Genomic DNA, 17133 nt, shown 5'->3' with positions numbered 1-17133 from the left:
TCAGATCTCACACAGAAGATGATGAAAGCCTGTGAATGTTTTAAAATCAACATTTACTCTCCAGTGACAATAGAAAATCAGGAATTAAGCCCTCAAGACACAGCAGGTTGTGCGCGGTCAGTGCTGCTATTGTGTTTGACGTCACCGGTCAAAGCTATGATCAACAGCTACGTTCCAGTGGGTGCCACAGGCAGTACAGTGATGACGAGCCATGTCTGTGCCAAGGCCTCCTCTAACTCCACACTTCAGTAGATCTCCAGCCATCAAACATTACACAATATGATTTAGCTGCACGGCAGCTGCCACGCAGGATACAGACTCTGAGTCCAAATTTAGGAGCAAAGACAATCAATGTCTTTTACATGCGAGCCCTCCCCATACATCAGCTGATGACCTTAGATAATACTTTGTGTAGGAGTCTTTCATTACAACAACATCATAACTACATCATGAATATAGTCATGATTATCTGCATTAATGATTAATTTTCATTTGTTTATTTATATATTGTTTGTTTGTTTGCAGGGATAGGTTGTAGCCAGATAATTAGACTGAACCGGAGGCTATTTTTACTAATCAGCGTTGTCTGAAAAATCTGTTGTTGTCTTTGTCAGTCAACAAAAGCCGTGGTAGCTGTTGTTGAGCAGTTAATATTTGTCATGTTGGTCAAACAAATATACAGATTTAAAGGTCATTATTTCTGTAAATCCGCATACAGAATGTGCCAATTTTGTGGTATTTTTTCTGTCATCTATCTGTCTCTGGCACAGGAAGCTGACACCAGAGCTGTTGGCTCTAACTCCTCCGACATTTGTTTTCATTATCTATTAACCTAAAATGTATTTTCTTGTTTAATAATTGCAAATGTGGTCTAACACTAGAGCACACACTGAGTGTGTAGTGTACCATTTTAGTGCAGCCAAACAAACCCAAGTTGTTTAATGAAGTAGTCAGTCCGTAATAATGCAGTACTGATTTGGTTTCATGCTGCACATGGCATGAGTAGTAAGCACTGTAAAAGGCTGTTCCCTCTTGCCCAAAGTCAGTGGTAATGCGTTGCATTTCCTGTGTCTGCATCACGGTAAAAGCTACGTCACGTTTTGCCAGTTGAATATTTTTAATGTGAAGCAGCAGCAGTAGTAAACTTTAGGTTTACAGTGATTACAACTTTAAAGGAGTGAACGGCTACACACAAAAGTTTTTTTTTTAGGTCAAAGGTAACGCCCTCTATGCCTCTCTCTCTGTGCCTTTCTCTCTCTCTCACACCCACATCCCTATTTATAACTGTAAATTAGCCAGGGCCATATAAGACATAGTGGCTCCTTCAGCTGCTAACATACTGTGGTACATTTGATTTTATTATCACTCAGGCCTGTAAATCAGACTAAACACCAAAAATACACCGTAGAATCAGATTATCTGGTGTGACTGTGCATGTGATCCTGATGCATTCATGTTGGTACCTGGACGTGATGATTGTGGTTTGCTCTCCTCCTCAACAGCAGAGCTGTGAGGGGAAAGTCTGTTCTCTGATTTGATTTGTTGAAGGAGTGCTGCTGTTTGTGGTGTCTGTGTCATGCTCTATAAAAAGAACAAGTGAGGCCAGATTGAATTAACAAAACGATTCGATCTTGTAATGATGATGGTGATGATGATGATGGGAACGCTTCCTAATTGGCCGTTACAGTGTATGTGTGTGTGCATTGTCACCCTGCAGTGGTCCATTACAAAGGACCAAATGATCTGCCATTACGAAGCTACATCATGCTGCCTCTCACATCACCCACATTCTTTGGCTTTTTTGCCAACCTGTCATTCTAGTGGCGTTTGATAGGTGGATAATAGGAGGATCAGAACTGGAATTTGTTGAACAAACTGGGGTGCTTTGACTCGGAAACCTTTGTGGGTCCACAGGGTCCGTTATGCTGCATTCTTGACCCAGGTGAAACAAGCGGATGATGTTTTTTTAACAGTTTTTTTACTTGTTCACTTTGGTGTGAAGTCATTAAAAGGAAGGAAAGGACAGAAAAATGACACAAAAACGTCAAAAAACAATTAAGCAATAACAGTCTCCTCATGATGAGCGATATAAGCTGTGTTGTATAATTTGCTGGTATTTACATAAGAGAACTGCTGAATCATCTGCTGAGGGATTCTTCTAATCTTTAGCATTGTTACAATGCACAAAATCAGAAATGTCTGAAATGACCCTTTGTCCTAAGACAAGGCTGTAGAAAATTTGTTCTGGCTGGAATTTCAAGATTATGCTCAGGCATCCATAATCAAAACAAGTCGGACACCACTCCCCCTATCTTTGTGCTCCTTTCTAGACCTGCTTTAGTTTTCTCACTTCAGAAGACAACACATTTTCTCCTTGACTGAGTAAAATCAAATATCTCAATGTAAGACAATGGGGACTAACTTCAGAGAGGTTTATCCATCAAGCTGCTAGGCCACTGAACTGAATATAACAAACCCAGTAAAGACAAAGAAGACAAAAAGCCTGGCAGTCATTTGTCTTTGGAAGTAAAGTTGGGTAAGACGTAGAGTTCTGCCTAAAACCAAGACCCAAATCAAGCCCATTCCCACCCCTGTCAGACCTGAACCTGCTTGGTGCTGCTGAATTTGAGACCCAAAACTATTATATATATTTATATACATATTTCTATATTTTTTTATGTATTGTAATTTTTTATATTATTTACAGCAACAGACCCACACGTAATGTGTCTACTTACACCACATTACACACACACACAAACACACACAGAGAGAGAGAGAGAGAGAGAGAGAATTTTGGCTGTTTTAAGTATTTATTTTCCTTTTTGTCCATCCTTGTTGCCTTCAGGTTATATCACCAACAGCTGTCACCTCATCAGTTGTGGATTGAAAATCACTGACAAACAAAATTAAAGTTGAAAAGGACTGAGTTTTGGGGACACCCTGGTGGCCTAAGGATTTAGGCTTAAACCCAGACAAACCCAAACATTTCTGATTGACGCCTGCCTGGAGAGCTTTGTTGCATGTCGTTCCCCATCTCTCCCCTCATGTCCAGTTTGTGGTCTTCAGCTGTGGCTGATCATGTGCAGAAAATCAAAAGCATTTTAATACAGGAAAGGAGAGTGTACATATGATATATTTAAGTGCATGAGATATATCCAGAGCTGCATGATTTAGTTTTACTGATAAAGACTGACCCTCTTTTTTTAAATATACAGCATAACTGTTGTCTGAGTTTGGCTACATTTTGTTGTGAATCCGATCTTAAGTTTACGTTGAAATACCATCACTGAAATACTATTGAAACATCTGTCATATGTCACGATGTAACTAGTGATTATTTTCATTATCAAGTAATCATTTATGTCTGAATTGACGTATAAACCTTTAGTTGTTCATTTCGCTGTCACATATGATAAAGAAAAACACCAAATCATCACATCTAAGAAGCTGGAGCCTGGGAATGTTTGGCATTTTGCCTGAAAAATGACTCAACTATCAAAACAGTTGCTCAATAATTTTTGTTGATTGACCTTATCAATTAATTGACTAAATGTTGCAACTCTATACATATAGATGTCTTAATAAATGTTCACTCTGTTTAGTTTGATTTTAACCTTGTGCTTAGATGTGTTTTGACCTACAAATCACCAAATCATTATTCAGTCTTTCACATTTATACCATTGAAAGACAGAGTCAGGTTTAGAGTCATACATCATGTCTCCATCCTACTCGTTGTCTCCTGGGGATTCATCACAAATCACAGCTGAGTGGCAGCTTTGTATCCCGTCGTGTTCCTTATATTCTCCACGTCTGTCAGCGTGTGTGAAGAGGCTAATCTCTGCTGCTAAATATGAGGACAACCCCATCTGTCAAACAGTAAAGCCCCAGGCCAGGCTCAGGTTGCTGTGAGTGGATGCACCTAATAGACCCCCTACCAATCACCACCGCCACCCCTTACGCCCCCCTTCCTAGTGTCCTGTTGACCTCGGCTCCCATCGCTACAGGAAAGGCCAAGGTTAGACTGTATGTGCCAGGTCAAATGCTGGTTTAATCCTGTCATGGTTTGCAAAACAGACACAACCTCCAGTAAAGAGCCAAAATTATCACTAAACTATGTCTGGCATGCATTTAAGTTAAATTTGTTATTAAGAAGTATTTGGTACATCAGCTGATCCTTAAGATTTCTTTTAAAGATTTTCATATATGGTTCCCTCTGAAATAACTTGTGAATATTATGAATACAACTTAAAAAACATTATGTAGGTTTGTCTACTTTAAGAATCAACCAACCTATTTTACTCGAATAACATATTCATTGTTCAATATATGAAGTGATAACCATGGCCTAAAGCTCAAGATCACATCTTCAGATGTCTTATTTTGTACAGTCCAGTTCAAAATCTAAAAACATAAACATGCAATGATATAAAACATAGAACAGCAGCAAATTGTATCTGAGAAGTTGGAAGTCCACAATGTTCAGAGTGGTTGCTTTAAAAAATTACTGGAATAATTAACAGTTAATGTAATTAGTTGCCAGTGATTTTCAGTCAATCAACTAATAGTTTCAGCTCTAGAGAGGACCCATGTACCTTTACGGATTATTACCTCCACCAGGGAGGCTATGTTTCTCATCCTGTTTGGTGTTTATTAGTTGTGCTCTGGCTGCACAAACCACTGACACAACTGCACTTGTTACATGATGCTGTTTGACATCATGATTGTGATGCAAACTGTTTTTTCATTTCCCAGAGTGAGCTTTCTGAGTGACATGCATGTCAAAATATCTGTGCCTGATGTTTCTGATGTAAAATCCCACATGTTGGCAATGTCCTGACACAGGTTACCCACTTTTTTTGTAGTTCAACTAATCAGTTAGTGTGGGTGGAGAGGTTAGGCCTGTCACCTGTTTCATTCACTTGAGGCTTGATAGTAGTTTAAGCTACAAGCCACATGTGGGTTCCAAGACAAATACCGTAAATTTGCGTACTCTTTATCTTAGCTCATTTCTTAAGAAAACATACAGTTAAGAAGCAATAAAAACTGCAGAACAAAAAGAAAATAGTTTCCCTCAGATTGTTGTACCTGTTAAGTTTTTCTCTCTGTGAATGCTACGTGTGAAATACTCTGTGGTATCTGGTTGTATGTGGAGTAGCTCCCAGTGAGCAGATGCAGGAAATGGAGACACCTCTTTTGGGGATATGATTCATCTGGTCAGCAGCACAGTGAGATCTAATTCTCCCTTCACAGAGGATAGCATACGAGGAATACAAGTTTCTGCTTGGCTGATGAATTATTCAGGATGTGACATAATAGCGACATATTGTTTACTAACCTCCTGTGTGACCTGTTTAAAAGTAGAAAGCTGATGCTACAACCTGCTGTTGAAGTTGTTTTCATCAGTTTGCAAGGCTTTTAGTTTTGCATCAGGGAAGAAATCAGGACACAGCCTCTGTAGTGTTTGTTAGTTGTCAAATAATATCATAATACCTAGAATTAACTTGAAACATTACTTACAGGACTCTACTATACCCTGAGCTTCCTGTGACATTGGCTGTGACCTGTTTGTTGACTACACAAACCAGCGATGTAACAAAGCACCAATCTGTCAACAGCTCTGGATTTTGCCAAATAATGCCACCAATGCAGGCAGACCTCTGTAGTATGCCAGTTACCCGGGACTCAGGCAGGAGGATCTGAGGAAGACTCACTGATTTGCTGCTAAGAATTTCAACGACGAGAAGAAAATTTCAATGAATGTGAAAGAGGTTGTGGCTAAGGAGAAAACGATTATATGCCGCCTGATGACAGGGGTTTTGTCTCCGACGGTGACAGCATTTGGCGTCGCATCAAAGACAGGTCAACTGTAGCTGGCAGAGCTTCAAAGTAAAGCTCCGGTGAGAGGCAGCGAAGCGTATTTGATGTCCACTGGATGGTCAGGTCCTTGGAAAATTCCACCGTCTCTGCAGGCCTTCATGGCTGAGATTCACCAAACTTTTTAAGCTATTATCAATATATTTAGATATTTTTAAAGCCTTCAAACAGTCCTGTACATATTTGATAGCAAAATGTTACAAATGTTGCTTATTTACACATCCAGCAGCTACAGAGCAACATGATCATTTATTTAGAGTTGTGGTTTTGTCCAGTATTCTCTCTTTTAGCTCTGGTCTCCTGTGGGAAATATCTGGCTCTCTAGCTGCTAAATGCTCCACTATGTTCACCAGCTGCTCTCTGACTGTGTCTGTTTGCTGTTTGCTGCTGAACAGTTTAGTGGACAGTGGGTCTTTACAGTTTTTTATCTGAAAACAGCTGCCAAAAATGATGCTATGAGAGTGAACCAGAACCGTAAAGTTCTGGTCTGGACTGATAAACCGTGAGTTAAAAGTCACAATAAAGCTTCATAAAGCCAAATTTTAGTGAGTGACTGCTTTCACATTGTTGTTACATTATCATTTGAGAATTGTTAATATAAAAATATTGATTATAGCCACTTTAAGTCTGTCTCTTGCAGTTTTTCCTGACTTTCCAGCACTCTGTATTTGTATGAGTGCTGGCACTGGTTTACCCTGGTTTGCACTCCTTGGCTTTCTTTGTTCCCAAATCACACCTGATTGTATCTTTGTTCCCATTATTATAGTGCTTCAGCTCTCGCTCATATTGTTGGAAAGCATTGCGTGCACAGGAGGAAAGTGATTTTTCAAGCTGACGATGTGATGCAGGCACTGAAAATGTCGTATTATGATACTGCAATGGGAAATCTGAATTTCCATGTGGTGCAGATGGGTAATTAGTCTTTGTAACCTGGCATAGACCAGGCATCTTAATTTGTTTGATACTGCATTCATTAGTGTGCAGAAAAATCTGCGCGGCTTTGAGTCGTCTACCTTCTGCGACGATAGTTTTGTCTGGCTAAGCAGGGGTCCGTGTGAAGCAGGAAGACTTTGCTTCAGCTAAAGAAAAAACACACGGAGGATCACAGGTCTGGACGAGAGCTGAGTCTGTTTGAACGTCAGGTTCCCAGAAGCTTCAATAAAAGCCAGAGGTTCCGGTTATAGTTCAGGAGCACGGATTGTGTTTGTGTTGCAGGTCCAAGCTTTTTACTCCTACATTGTTGTTTCCAGATTGCATTTGTAGCTCTGAGAGTCTGAACTGGGCTCAGTCAGCTGTGGAGCATGATGTATAAAACACAAATAAATAGTGATAAAAAGTAAACAGTTTGGATACTTGATATCTCAGGGGTTTACACAGAAATAATGGAAGTTGGCCTAACATTTACCTTTGGATGTTTACTCCGCTGATATACAGTGTTATTGTTTTCATAAACAGGGAGTGAGCAGAGCTGCACAATAGAAACACAGACGTTCACCTACAGCAGTAGGAGCCTCACCACTGTTACACTGCACACTGCTGAACAATGTGGCACTATTCTTCCTTTTTGACAGGAAGTAACCTCATTGTGCCTTTCCTGGTCACAACTTTAAATTAATAATTCAATAAATAAATGCAATATTAAATGGTGTGACCGGAAAGGAACTCCTTACTTTCCCACCAGTGTTGCCCTTCAGGGACAAACTGGTGCCACCTTCTGTGCTTTTGTTTACAACAAAATAAATAAATAAGGTGAATTTCTTCTGTGTCACCTTATTGTATTTGTGTTTTTTCAAATGCTTGACTTATATGTATTTTCTGCTGTGCTGTATTGTCTGTTGTGGATCAAAGCATAAAATGTGATTTTAAATTATGTGTCATAGAGGAAATATGAAACACAGATCCTGATTATAATAAGCAACTGAAACAACTCTGACTCATTCTCTTTCTTCCCCTTTCAAAATGATCGAGATGAATCAGATACTGTAACTGCTTTTTGTCAGATGAATGAAACACACACACACACACACACACACACACACAGAGAAGCACCATGTTCAAAGCTCGAACTCTGACTGCAGTTCTGACTCCACAAGTTGACATTAGTGTCAGTCTTCCTTAATGGTAAACCAAAGAATTTTCCATTGAGTTGGGTTGACGTCCAGTTGTTTTTTCTGTCGGTGCAGTTGAAGCAAAGAGGCATAGCTGTGGAGGAGACTCCACAGCTATAACTAGTATCAGCATGAGGAAAAAAAAACATTTCCTCTTTCTCTGATTCGAAGAACTGATAGTTGAGCACAAATATCAGTGAGATCCTGATGTTTATCATTCATTTTGAATACATTTATTGATCACAAATAATTTTTCAGTATTAATGTATGTTTGATCAATCAACTGATGCAAAGAGTAACTATGAGGTGTAGAATGTAACGCTTTCGAAAAAAGCTTTGTCTACTTGCGACACCTCACCACATTGTGTTTGTTTGAGCTGAGAGTTGTTGAACCAAAAGGTGATTTTACCTCCTGTGATTAATTTGAGTCATTTTAGACGTGTCCAGGAAAAAAAAAGATCAGAGAAAGAGACACCCTTTATGCAGCAGAAATGGGTTGGTTTCTTCTTTCCCATCCTTAGATTTTGTTACCATGCCATTTTATTTTGTGACCTCATTGGGGGTGTGTGCCCCACATGGATTGAATATGTCTTGGAACAAATCATTGTCTGCTATCTAAGCTTTGACTGAAACTGATAATAGAGACTGGTCAACTAATACCAATGTTTTAGATTTAAGTCCAGTCCCAGTATTAATCAGATATTTTTTCTTGTTGGATCCCATTCAAATCCCACTTGTGTACACGTGTGTCAATTTCACTGCTGTGAGTGGATTAAAACCTGAGAAATGATAAAGACCAGAGATCAGAGAGAGAGGCACAGGATGAGCACTATGTACATGAAGAAAAGAGTTGTTAATCCTCTCTGTGCCAGTGAAGGACGTAGAACAAGGAGGCTGGTTAGTGTCAGAGCTCACTGCTGCTAGAGATGTTCAGGCCTTAAATGCGTCAACACAGCCCTTACAACACACTGCTGCTGGTCTTTTGTCAGTACACAGAGATGGGAAGTACTTTATAGTCTGAATAGTATGCTAGTATAGTCTGAGGTAGTGCCACTTTGAGAAATGTTAGACTTCCAACTTAAAGTCTTAAATGTACTTTGTACTCCATTCATTAGATAACTGGAGATACTTTATAGATCTACACTTGGCACAAAGTATAGCAGTTGCCTGGTAGACACTGGCAGCATGGCATTTCAAGAAAGTGTCAGTTTTTAATAGATTCTAAAAGGTGGTGAAGAAGATGAATAGTCCTTAAGACCTTTTTCTGTTTTCCTTCCTGCCCTTAATTTCTTTCATTCTCTCCTTTCCACGAGTGATACATATGTATAAAAAAGGAAGTTCTAGTCTTGCTTAAAATGAGTTACAATACTTGTGAGTACATTTTGCCACTAATTCTTGGAACACAAACTTATAACAGTATTTTTTATGCTGTTTCTTTTCTGTTATTACTCATTTAAAGGAAAGGTATAATCCTTGATATACTAATAGTGTTGGAAAAAGTAAGTAGCAATACCACAGAATAAAAGTACTCAGTTACAAATAAAAGTACAAAAGTATTCACAGTAAAATGTACTTGAAGTAAAAATACTCCTTAAGTGACATGATGACTTCTGTCATAGTCTAATATTCTATTAATGACTTAACTACTGATGCATTAACATATAAGCAGCATTTTAATGTTGCTGTATGTTGCATGTATGTTTGAAGTAACTACAGCTGTCAAGTAAAGTAAGTAAAGTAAAAAGTATGAGATTTCACTCTGAAATGTAATAGGCTAGAAGTATATAGCATAGCATAAAACAGAAATATGCCAGTTTTTGGTCCATGAAGTTCCTCCTTCTCTTCGCATTACAGTGTTTTGTGGAGTTTGATATAAATAAAATTGACTTGACTTAACCTGATCTACTTCTTGATGACAAGTGACACAGCATTACTCTGATTGTCCACTGACATTTTATTGAAAAAGAACAATATAATATCATGTACAACAATAATAATAATAATATTAATACAAAAATCTGTACATTCCATGGTTCTGCAGTACATTTGGAAGACTGATACAAAATAACTGCAACAGGGAGGGAGGTATTTACACAAGTAGGATCTATAGAGCCTAGTGGCTTCTGTCGCTGTGTTTAAAAAAAAAAAAAAAAAAAAAAAAAAAAGGACGCAGGATATAAATTTGTATTGATGCAAACTCTTGTGCAGTACTCCTTCATATGCCAGGGTTACAGTACATTTGGCTTTGAACTATGCTTTTTCAGATCTTACATTCTCAAGTAAAAGAAGAAAAAAAAAACGGAAAATGAAAACTCAAGTAGTGTTGATAATGAAGTAGGCTGATCTGTAGTCTGTGTACAGCAAAAAAGGAAAGTGGCTTAGAGAATGTTTTACTTGGAGATTTGATATTTTTGCAAGAAAATTACTTTTTTTTTCTCCAGTCATAACACTATCAGATTCAGACATTAGAAAGGAGATGTAGATGAGATTTAAAATCAACTTTTTGGTTCAAGCTGACACCCAAAAGTCCTCCAACAACACTAGGCCACAATCCAAATTATTGTTTTAATTCAGCAAACGCCAGAGAGCTCATGAGTCTTTTTTTTACCGTCCTCTACAGTTAAGCCTTTGCCACTGTGGTTGATTTATACATCTTCACTTTCCCCATTTTTGACTTTCCCCATTTGAGATTAAGGCTTGATGAAGTGGCTCAAGATAAGGATGACTGACATTAAAAAAAAAAAGATAAACTGTACACACGTTCTTGAAAAACAAACCTTATTAAAACTCCCTAAACTTTCTACTTCTCTGTACCAAATCTAATCAGGTGTTGTTTTTAAGAAACACATAACTATGATAGTAATACTCTTTGGCATTTTTATCAACCGTGGAAAAAAAAGAAGCAACATCATAGCAGCACTTTTAAGAACATTCAGATTCTCATATCACCCCAGTCTCTGTTTAAATTAATGATTTCTGTCAGTTTGATGCCGTTAATACTACCCTGCTCTATCTTGACATGAGCAGGCATGTGTCTATCAATCTGACCAGCAATGAACAGTTTCTTAGATCAATGACTGCGAAGGATAAAGCAGAAGATCAGAAATTCAGTGCTGTCAAGTCAGAGGAAATTCCTACAGTTTGATCTGTCTTGCACACAGAAAGTTTTCATGTATTTCGACTTCTGTGATGTCTGCTATGAGACCAGCTCATGAACAAATACTCTACTTGTACCTTCTTTGCTCCAGACATCTACTTTTCATGTACTCTTTGGTTCTATGTGAAAGCGCAAAGTGTCAAAATGAAAGCATCTTTAAGGGCTTTTTGTTTAACTTCCACTATCTTCTAGCAGCATTTGAAGATATTCTCAAAAAATATAAAATCCACCTTTCCAAAAGCATCATGTTCTTGCTGGACAGAGAAACTGAGACATGCCTGCAATTTTTCAAGTCATCTCAACAACACTCCTCTCTGTCATCTTGCAGTCACCAGATACTGAGCACACATTCATGGGGACTTCATGGAGAATTCATCTTGCAATATGCACATGTTTTATAGTGCTGTGTTTTGTCATACTGTATGTAGTCAATGTTCAGACTCTTACATACAAAGTCCTAGACCTTGCCGCTTCCCACAGCAGTACCGTTCGGCTTGTCCTCTACCCAAGGCCCAGCTCGGCTCGTTGTGCCTTTTGGAGCAGAGAGGTGATTTTAAAAAATCTCTCAAGTGAGGTTTGAGGTCTGAACAGTCATATTTCTGATTCTCGTCTCAGAGGCCGGGGCTCTAGTGGCACCGTGGCTTGGCTGTGTTCAGTCTCTGAGATGTTGTCTGTTTGGGTGCCATCGGGCCCAACACTGCCCCCGTTCCCCTCATCTGTGTCCTCTTTGTTCTCCAGTGCCATCTCGTTTTCATAGCAGAAGGAGTTGGAGTTTGAAAGAATGTATTTTTTCTCTGCGAGGTCTCTTGCGCTGCACAGAGGGGTGCTCGGCACCTCGTATGTCTTATGGAAGCGAGAGTAGTCCACCTTGTAGTAGTTCTTCTCCTCAAAGAGCACAGGCTCGAACCGGTGGCCCCATAGGATCTCACTGGCAACATAGGAGCTGCGGCACTGCGTGGTCATAGCTGTTGCTTCAACCATGCCCTCCAAGATAACCACGATTTCAAACTCTGAGTTCTCCAAGTCCTGTTTGCTCATGTCGTAGAAGGGGCTGTCCTCATCAATCTCGTGGACAATGGTGATCGGGGAGACCAGGAAGATGCGGTCGACTCCGCTGTCAAAGCCCACGTCTATGTCCATCTGGTCAAGGGGGATGTACTCCCCTTCTGCTGTCGTCCGGGATTTCAGAAGTTGCGCCCGGACATGCGCCTCAACCAGGTGGCTCTTCCTTAAATTGCCCACACGCCACATCAGGCAGAGCTTGTTGTCCCTCATGGCTACTGTGGCATTATGGCTGAAAACCAGAGTTTCATTCCTCTTCTTGGGCTTTGCCATTTTTGCCATGACAGCGCCAATGATGAAGGCATCAATAATGCAGCCTACAATGCTTTGGAAAACCACCATGAAGACAGCAACAGGGCACTCGTCTGTCACGTATCTGTAGCCGTAACCAATAGTTGTTTGAGTCTCAATGGAGAACAGGAAGGCAGCAGTGAAGCTGCTCACATTGGAGACGCACTTCTGGGTGTCATTTTCTAAGTCCCCGTGGAATATGGCTACCAGCCAGAAGACGCAGCCAAAGAACAGCCACGACAGGAGAAAGGCAAGGCAGAAGATGATGAACATCCACCTCCAACGGATGTCCACGCATGTAGTGAAGATGTCAGCTAAGTACCGCTGACCTTTCTCGCTTACATTGATGAACTGCACGTTGCAGTGACCGTCTTTCTTTACAAATCTGCTCTGCGGCTGGTGCCTTGTGTGCACCTTGCCCTTGCCGTTGCCGTAGCCGTTGGGTACTGCCATTGTGGCAAGCTTCATGCCGTCCTCCTCTGATGACACAATGCTGTAGCGGCTGGCTCGCACGCTTCCCATCACCTCAGTCTGGGAGGGCTGTGCTGCTTCTGCTTTGGAAAACAGTCTAAGTTTCTGGAAAAAGCGTTGGAGAAACAGTTTTGAAACACTTCTGGGGACCAACTCAGAGATGAAATGGTGATAAATGAGGCAGGCTGAGGGGACGCCTCTTCAGCCTCACTAGCCCCTAGATGGATTGCAACAAGAGGAGGATGAAGTGGTCACTCCTCTTTCATCATCTGACTGGACCTCATCAAGTTCATCTGCTATGAGAAAACAGAAACAGAGGATGTCTGTTAGAGAAACCAGTTCCACACAGACTTTATCAAATCAGGCTCATGGCTATAAATGACAACATCATCAAAAAGAATAAAAGAATGATTCAACATTTGAGTAGTTACTTGTAGAACATAAGCTATCAGTAACTTGTCAGAACTGATAACTTCATCATTGTGGAGGCAGACGTGCGTGCAGCCTGAGAAAAACCATCAAAAACTTTATACCCAACATCAGAAAAGCTCGTCTCCCTGTGCCAACAATATTTCATCCAGTTATGACAAACAACAACAGTGATATTTAACCCTGATCTAACATTTCAGCTTTCACTGAGAGAGGCCACACAGTAATTGCACTCAGGTCCCGTTATTGGTCATTTACAAAGTTGACTTGTTTTTCTTGGCTGCCCTGCACTGACCTGATCATTTCTTGCTGGATTGTGGGTTACAGCACTTCTGTGGGATCCCATGGACTGACGGTTTTGCACTACCAATAGATTACGTAAAAAACTTAAACTGAAGTTCAGATGGGCAGATCATTTTTCTGACTGTCATCTTTACAATAATATATTGCAAAAACTGAAAATTCACCATAAGTTATATGAATTGAAAGAGTGCAACATCCAGTCAGGATTTCAAGCTTGACTGTTACTATTACTCAGTGGTGCATTATTAATGCACATTTTCACATGTAATTCCTCCTTAACACTTAAAAATATAGGAGATTTTTTGCATGTGCAACTTAATTTCTAAAATAAATAAATGCAATAAATGCAAATCAGCATCCACACTCTGTATCGTTAATATGTTCAACTTTATCATATATATAACAGTATTCATGAAGCAGTTTCATTAGTGATCTGTCAACTTTCATCCTTACAGATCAGATGCAGGTTATAAATGACATTATGTCAGTTGTATAGCTTTAGTTTACTTCATCTGTTGTTTTAAAGAAGCTTGTGTGAGCTTTGACTGTGCAAGAGATGCACAGCTTGTTGACTCTCACAGAGCCCTCTGGGATTTCTCCTCTCCGCTGCAATAATGGCTGTCCTGTGAGGATTCTTCCGGCACAACTAAAACCCTACTCATTAGTTTTGGCTGTCCTGGCAACAAAGTCTAAATCAACCTGCTTACAGTGCTTGGCTAATTTTATTTTTTTTTTGTCAGGGTGACTTTCTCTCTGAGGCACAAGAGGTTTTTGATGAGAGAGAGGCTGCTTGAGAAAACTAGCAATTTCTTCAGGGGTATAAGATGAAAATATATATGATATGACCACAGCTGCAAGTCACTGAATCATAGTGTGGTTTCACACTTGCAAAAAGGAAAACTAGCTGATGCAATTTACAAGGCTTTTTACATAAATACCACATGAAAGGGCACATTTGTTTCAAGTTCTACCAGCATATCATCCAAGTAGCATCCCAATGTACTTGCGCTGTTCCTAATTACAGAGGAAGCTGTATTGCTAAGCCATGTGTAATGCCTGATATGTAAACATTTCACTAAACACTGCAGTCGGTTTTTATCCTTTTCCTAAGATTAATTACATGCAGCCAGATCAGTCTTTGTGTTTTCAAAATGAGTCAAACTTTGTTAAAAAAAACAAAACAAACAAAAAAAAAAACAAAAAAACAACAGTGGGCTAAATTTCCAAATGTACACATTATTATAATATATTATTATTATTATCATTGCTATATAATTGTTATTAGTATTCATACAATTGTAGTGTTGTGTTTTAAGCAGCATTATCAAACAGTGTCTGACTGTAAGGAGACAGACAGAGCTGCCCTCAGAATGCACCAAATGCCAGCGACAAATGTTAACAGGTGCGGGGGAAAAGGGAACTGGCTTCTGATGCAATCATCCACACACACCCCTCGGACTGAGACACACATGCACGTTTCATATCCAAGTCAGGCCATCAGAAATCACAACTTATCATGAAGTCCTAAAATATGAGGAGAGAGGAAATATGACCTGATACAGTGAAACTTTTTGGCGGGTCATCTGACAGTTGTGGCAGCAGAAGTGGTGCGTAAAAGCCAGGAAGTCGGCGCGTCATGGAGAATAAAGTTCAGACTATCAGAACTTAATATGAGCGGTTGATTGCCAAAAGATAACGGCTCTGACATGCGTAAAGCGCTTATTAAAGGCATCACATTTATATTAAAGCATAAGGGGACAAGATCTGTGAAAGAAAAGCTTCAAACTCATGTTTCCTCTACCTGTTGCTCATTTGTAGACCGGCTGCAATCAGCTTGGTGAAATATAATCCAGACGTTGTTTTGGCCTCCGCTATCCTCGGCGTCGTTTCCGCGCGCTTGTTATTTATTTTGGCCAAACGAGATCAAGACTGAAACTTCCCTCATGTCTCTGGAGGACCGGTCTCGATAATGTGCTTCGCAGTGAGTTCCCCCAAAGCGTTTTAAACAACACGCACCGGCACGGCCCGCCCCCCGCTCCGCGCCTGGCCAATGGAGACAGCCCGGGGAGAGCGCACTGTGAAACAGGCACAATTGCAATTGTGTGTGTGGTTTTTTTTTTTTTTTTTTTTTTTTTTTTTGCGATTTTTTTTCGCGTGTTTGACCGATGCGACTGATGTGTGAACTGAGCACAACATGGAAGCGATGGAGAGCAATTTGACTCTAATTGGCCATTGATATTTTAAATCTCAGTCATGGGTCAAATAAAGTGGGATAACTGAAATCTAAACAAAAATAAATATAATATGAACTTGAAGCTTTTTTCCCCTCAAACACATAAATCTGGACAATGTTAATAATACTTTGATAGAGTTTTAATATATGTACAAATGAAAAATGAATGTATTGAGTTGATCCAACTCTGCAGATAAGTTCAAGTAACCAGAAAGTTTCACTATATGGAAACTGATCAGCTACATCTTGTAACACTGGTGACATGAAATTTATTTTAAAAAAGTGCTAGTTTATTTTCTCCCCCTGAGATCCATGTCAAAACAATAATTTATCTTTTCACTGCACGGCATTATAATCCTGCAGAAACTCTGACTTCTGTGCCTGTTCCCACCTGCTGTTGACAGTGTGCAACCCAACAACCCATCACCCTCATTTTTGTGATACCCGTTGTTTTTATAGATCTTATTTTTTAATGTGGGTATGGAAACTGTGTTCTGTTGGAAAGAATGACTCACTCAATAAAGGCCTACATGCCTGTATTATGATATGACTGTCTTTCTCCACTGAGCTATCAAGTTGCTTCGGATGTTTAGACTATGCATCTGTTGCCCTATAATTTTAGGTCAGGCTGAAACCGTGTTGTCGTAGCGCCATTGACTAAATCATTCTTCCTGCTTACTAATTCATGATAAACATTAACCCACAACTGCATGTTTTTCAAAAAGGCTTTTGAACTGCTCTTTTTTCCCCTTTGAGTCTTTATTTTTAGTTCTGGTTATTTATAGCAACACATATATTTAGCCCAGACCACCTGTGTCAGTGAACTGTGCACGTTGTGTGTGTTTTCTTTCCATGCCCAATTTCCAGCAATAAAGAGAGCGATGCATGCAGTAGTTCAGTGCTGTGTGTACACCACAAGGTGGAGAACTGGAGACTGGAATTAACCAGTGATTGTCTCCCACACACAGAGCTCTGTAATGTGAGCAAACAGCAGCAAAAAACAGAGGAGGAGGAGGAGGAGGAGGAAGACACTGAATTTGAACTTTTCATGCAAGTCATGTCACTGCAGCAACAGCATCTAGAGGTGTAAGATGAAAAATACAATACATAATAAAATATTAACAGTAATAATAATGAAGATATTGTTATTTGAATGAATGGCTCATTCAAGAATAAAGTATAAAATATTTTTGGATTTGGA

At 39.7% G+C, this 17133-nt stretch overlaps 1 protein-coding gene across 2 annotated transcripts; it reads right to left on the bottom strand.

The window, feature by feature from the left end:
* Positions 1–9916: 9916 nt before the first annotated feature.
* Positions 9917–15693, bottom strand: kcnj2a (potassium inwardly rectifying channel subfamily J member 2a). 2 transcript variants are annotated; one of them, XM_018666634.2, is made up of 2 exons: positions 15501–15693; positions 9917–13263 (listed from the first exon to the last, which is right to left on the bottom strand). In XM_018666634.2, exon 2 carries the CDS (start codon positions 13016–13018, stop codon positions 11735–11737), a length of 1284 nt encoding a protein of 427 aa, XP_018522150.1. In that variant the 5' UTR covers positions 13019–13263; positions 15501–15693; the 3' UTR covers positions 9917–11734. The 2 variants fall into 2 exon arrangements, with proteins under 2 accessions (XP_018522150.1, XP_018522151.1); XM_018666635.2 differs by having other exon boundaries at positions 9917–13260.
* Between the last annotated feature and the right edge of the window lie 1440 nt (positions 15694–17133).

Source organism: Lates calcarifer, linkage group LG23 (assembly GCF_001640805.2).
Source record: "Lates calcarifer isolate ASB-BC8 linkage group LG23, TLL_Latcal_v3, whole genome shotgun sequence".
NCBI classification, from domain to species: Eukaryota; Metazoa; Chordata; class Actinopteri; family Centropomidae; genus Lates; species Lates calcarifer.
This window is presented reverse-complemented; position numbering and strand designations above follow the sequence as displayed.

Coding starts and splice junctions, on each gene's coding strand:
- kcnj2a (XM_018666634.2), bottom strand. CDS start 13,018: ATGGGAAGCGTGCGAGCCAGCCGCTACAGCATTGTGTCATCAGAGGAG.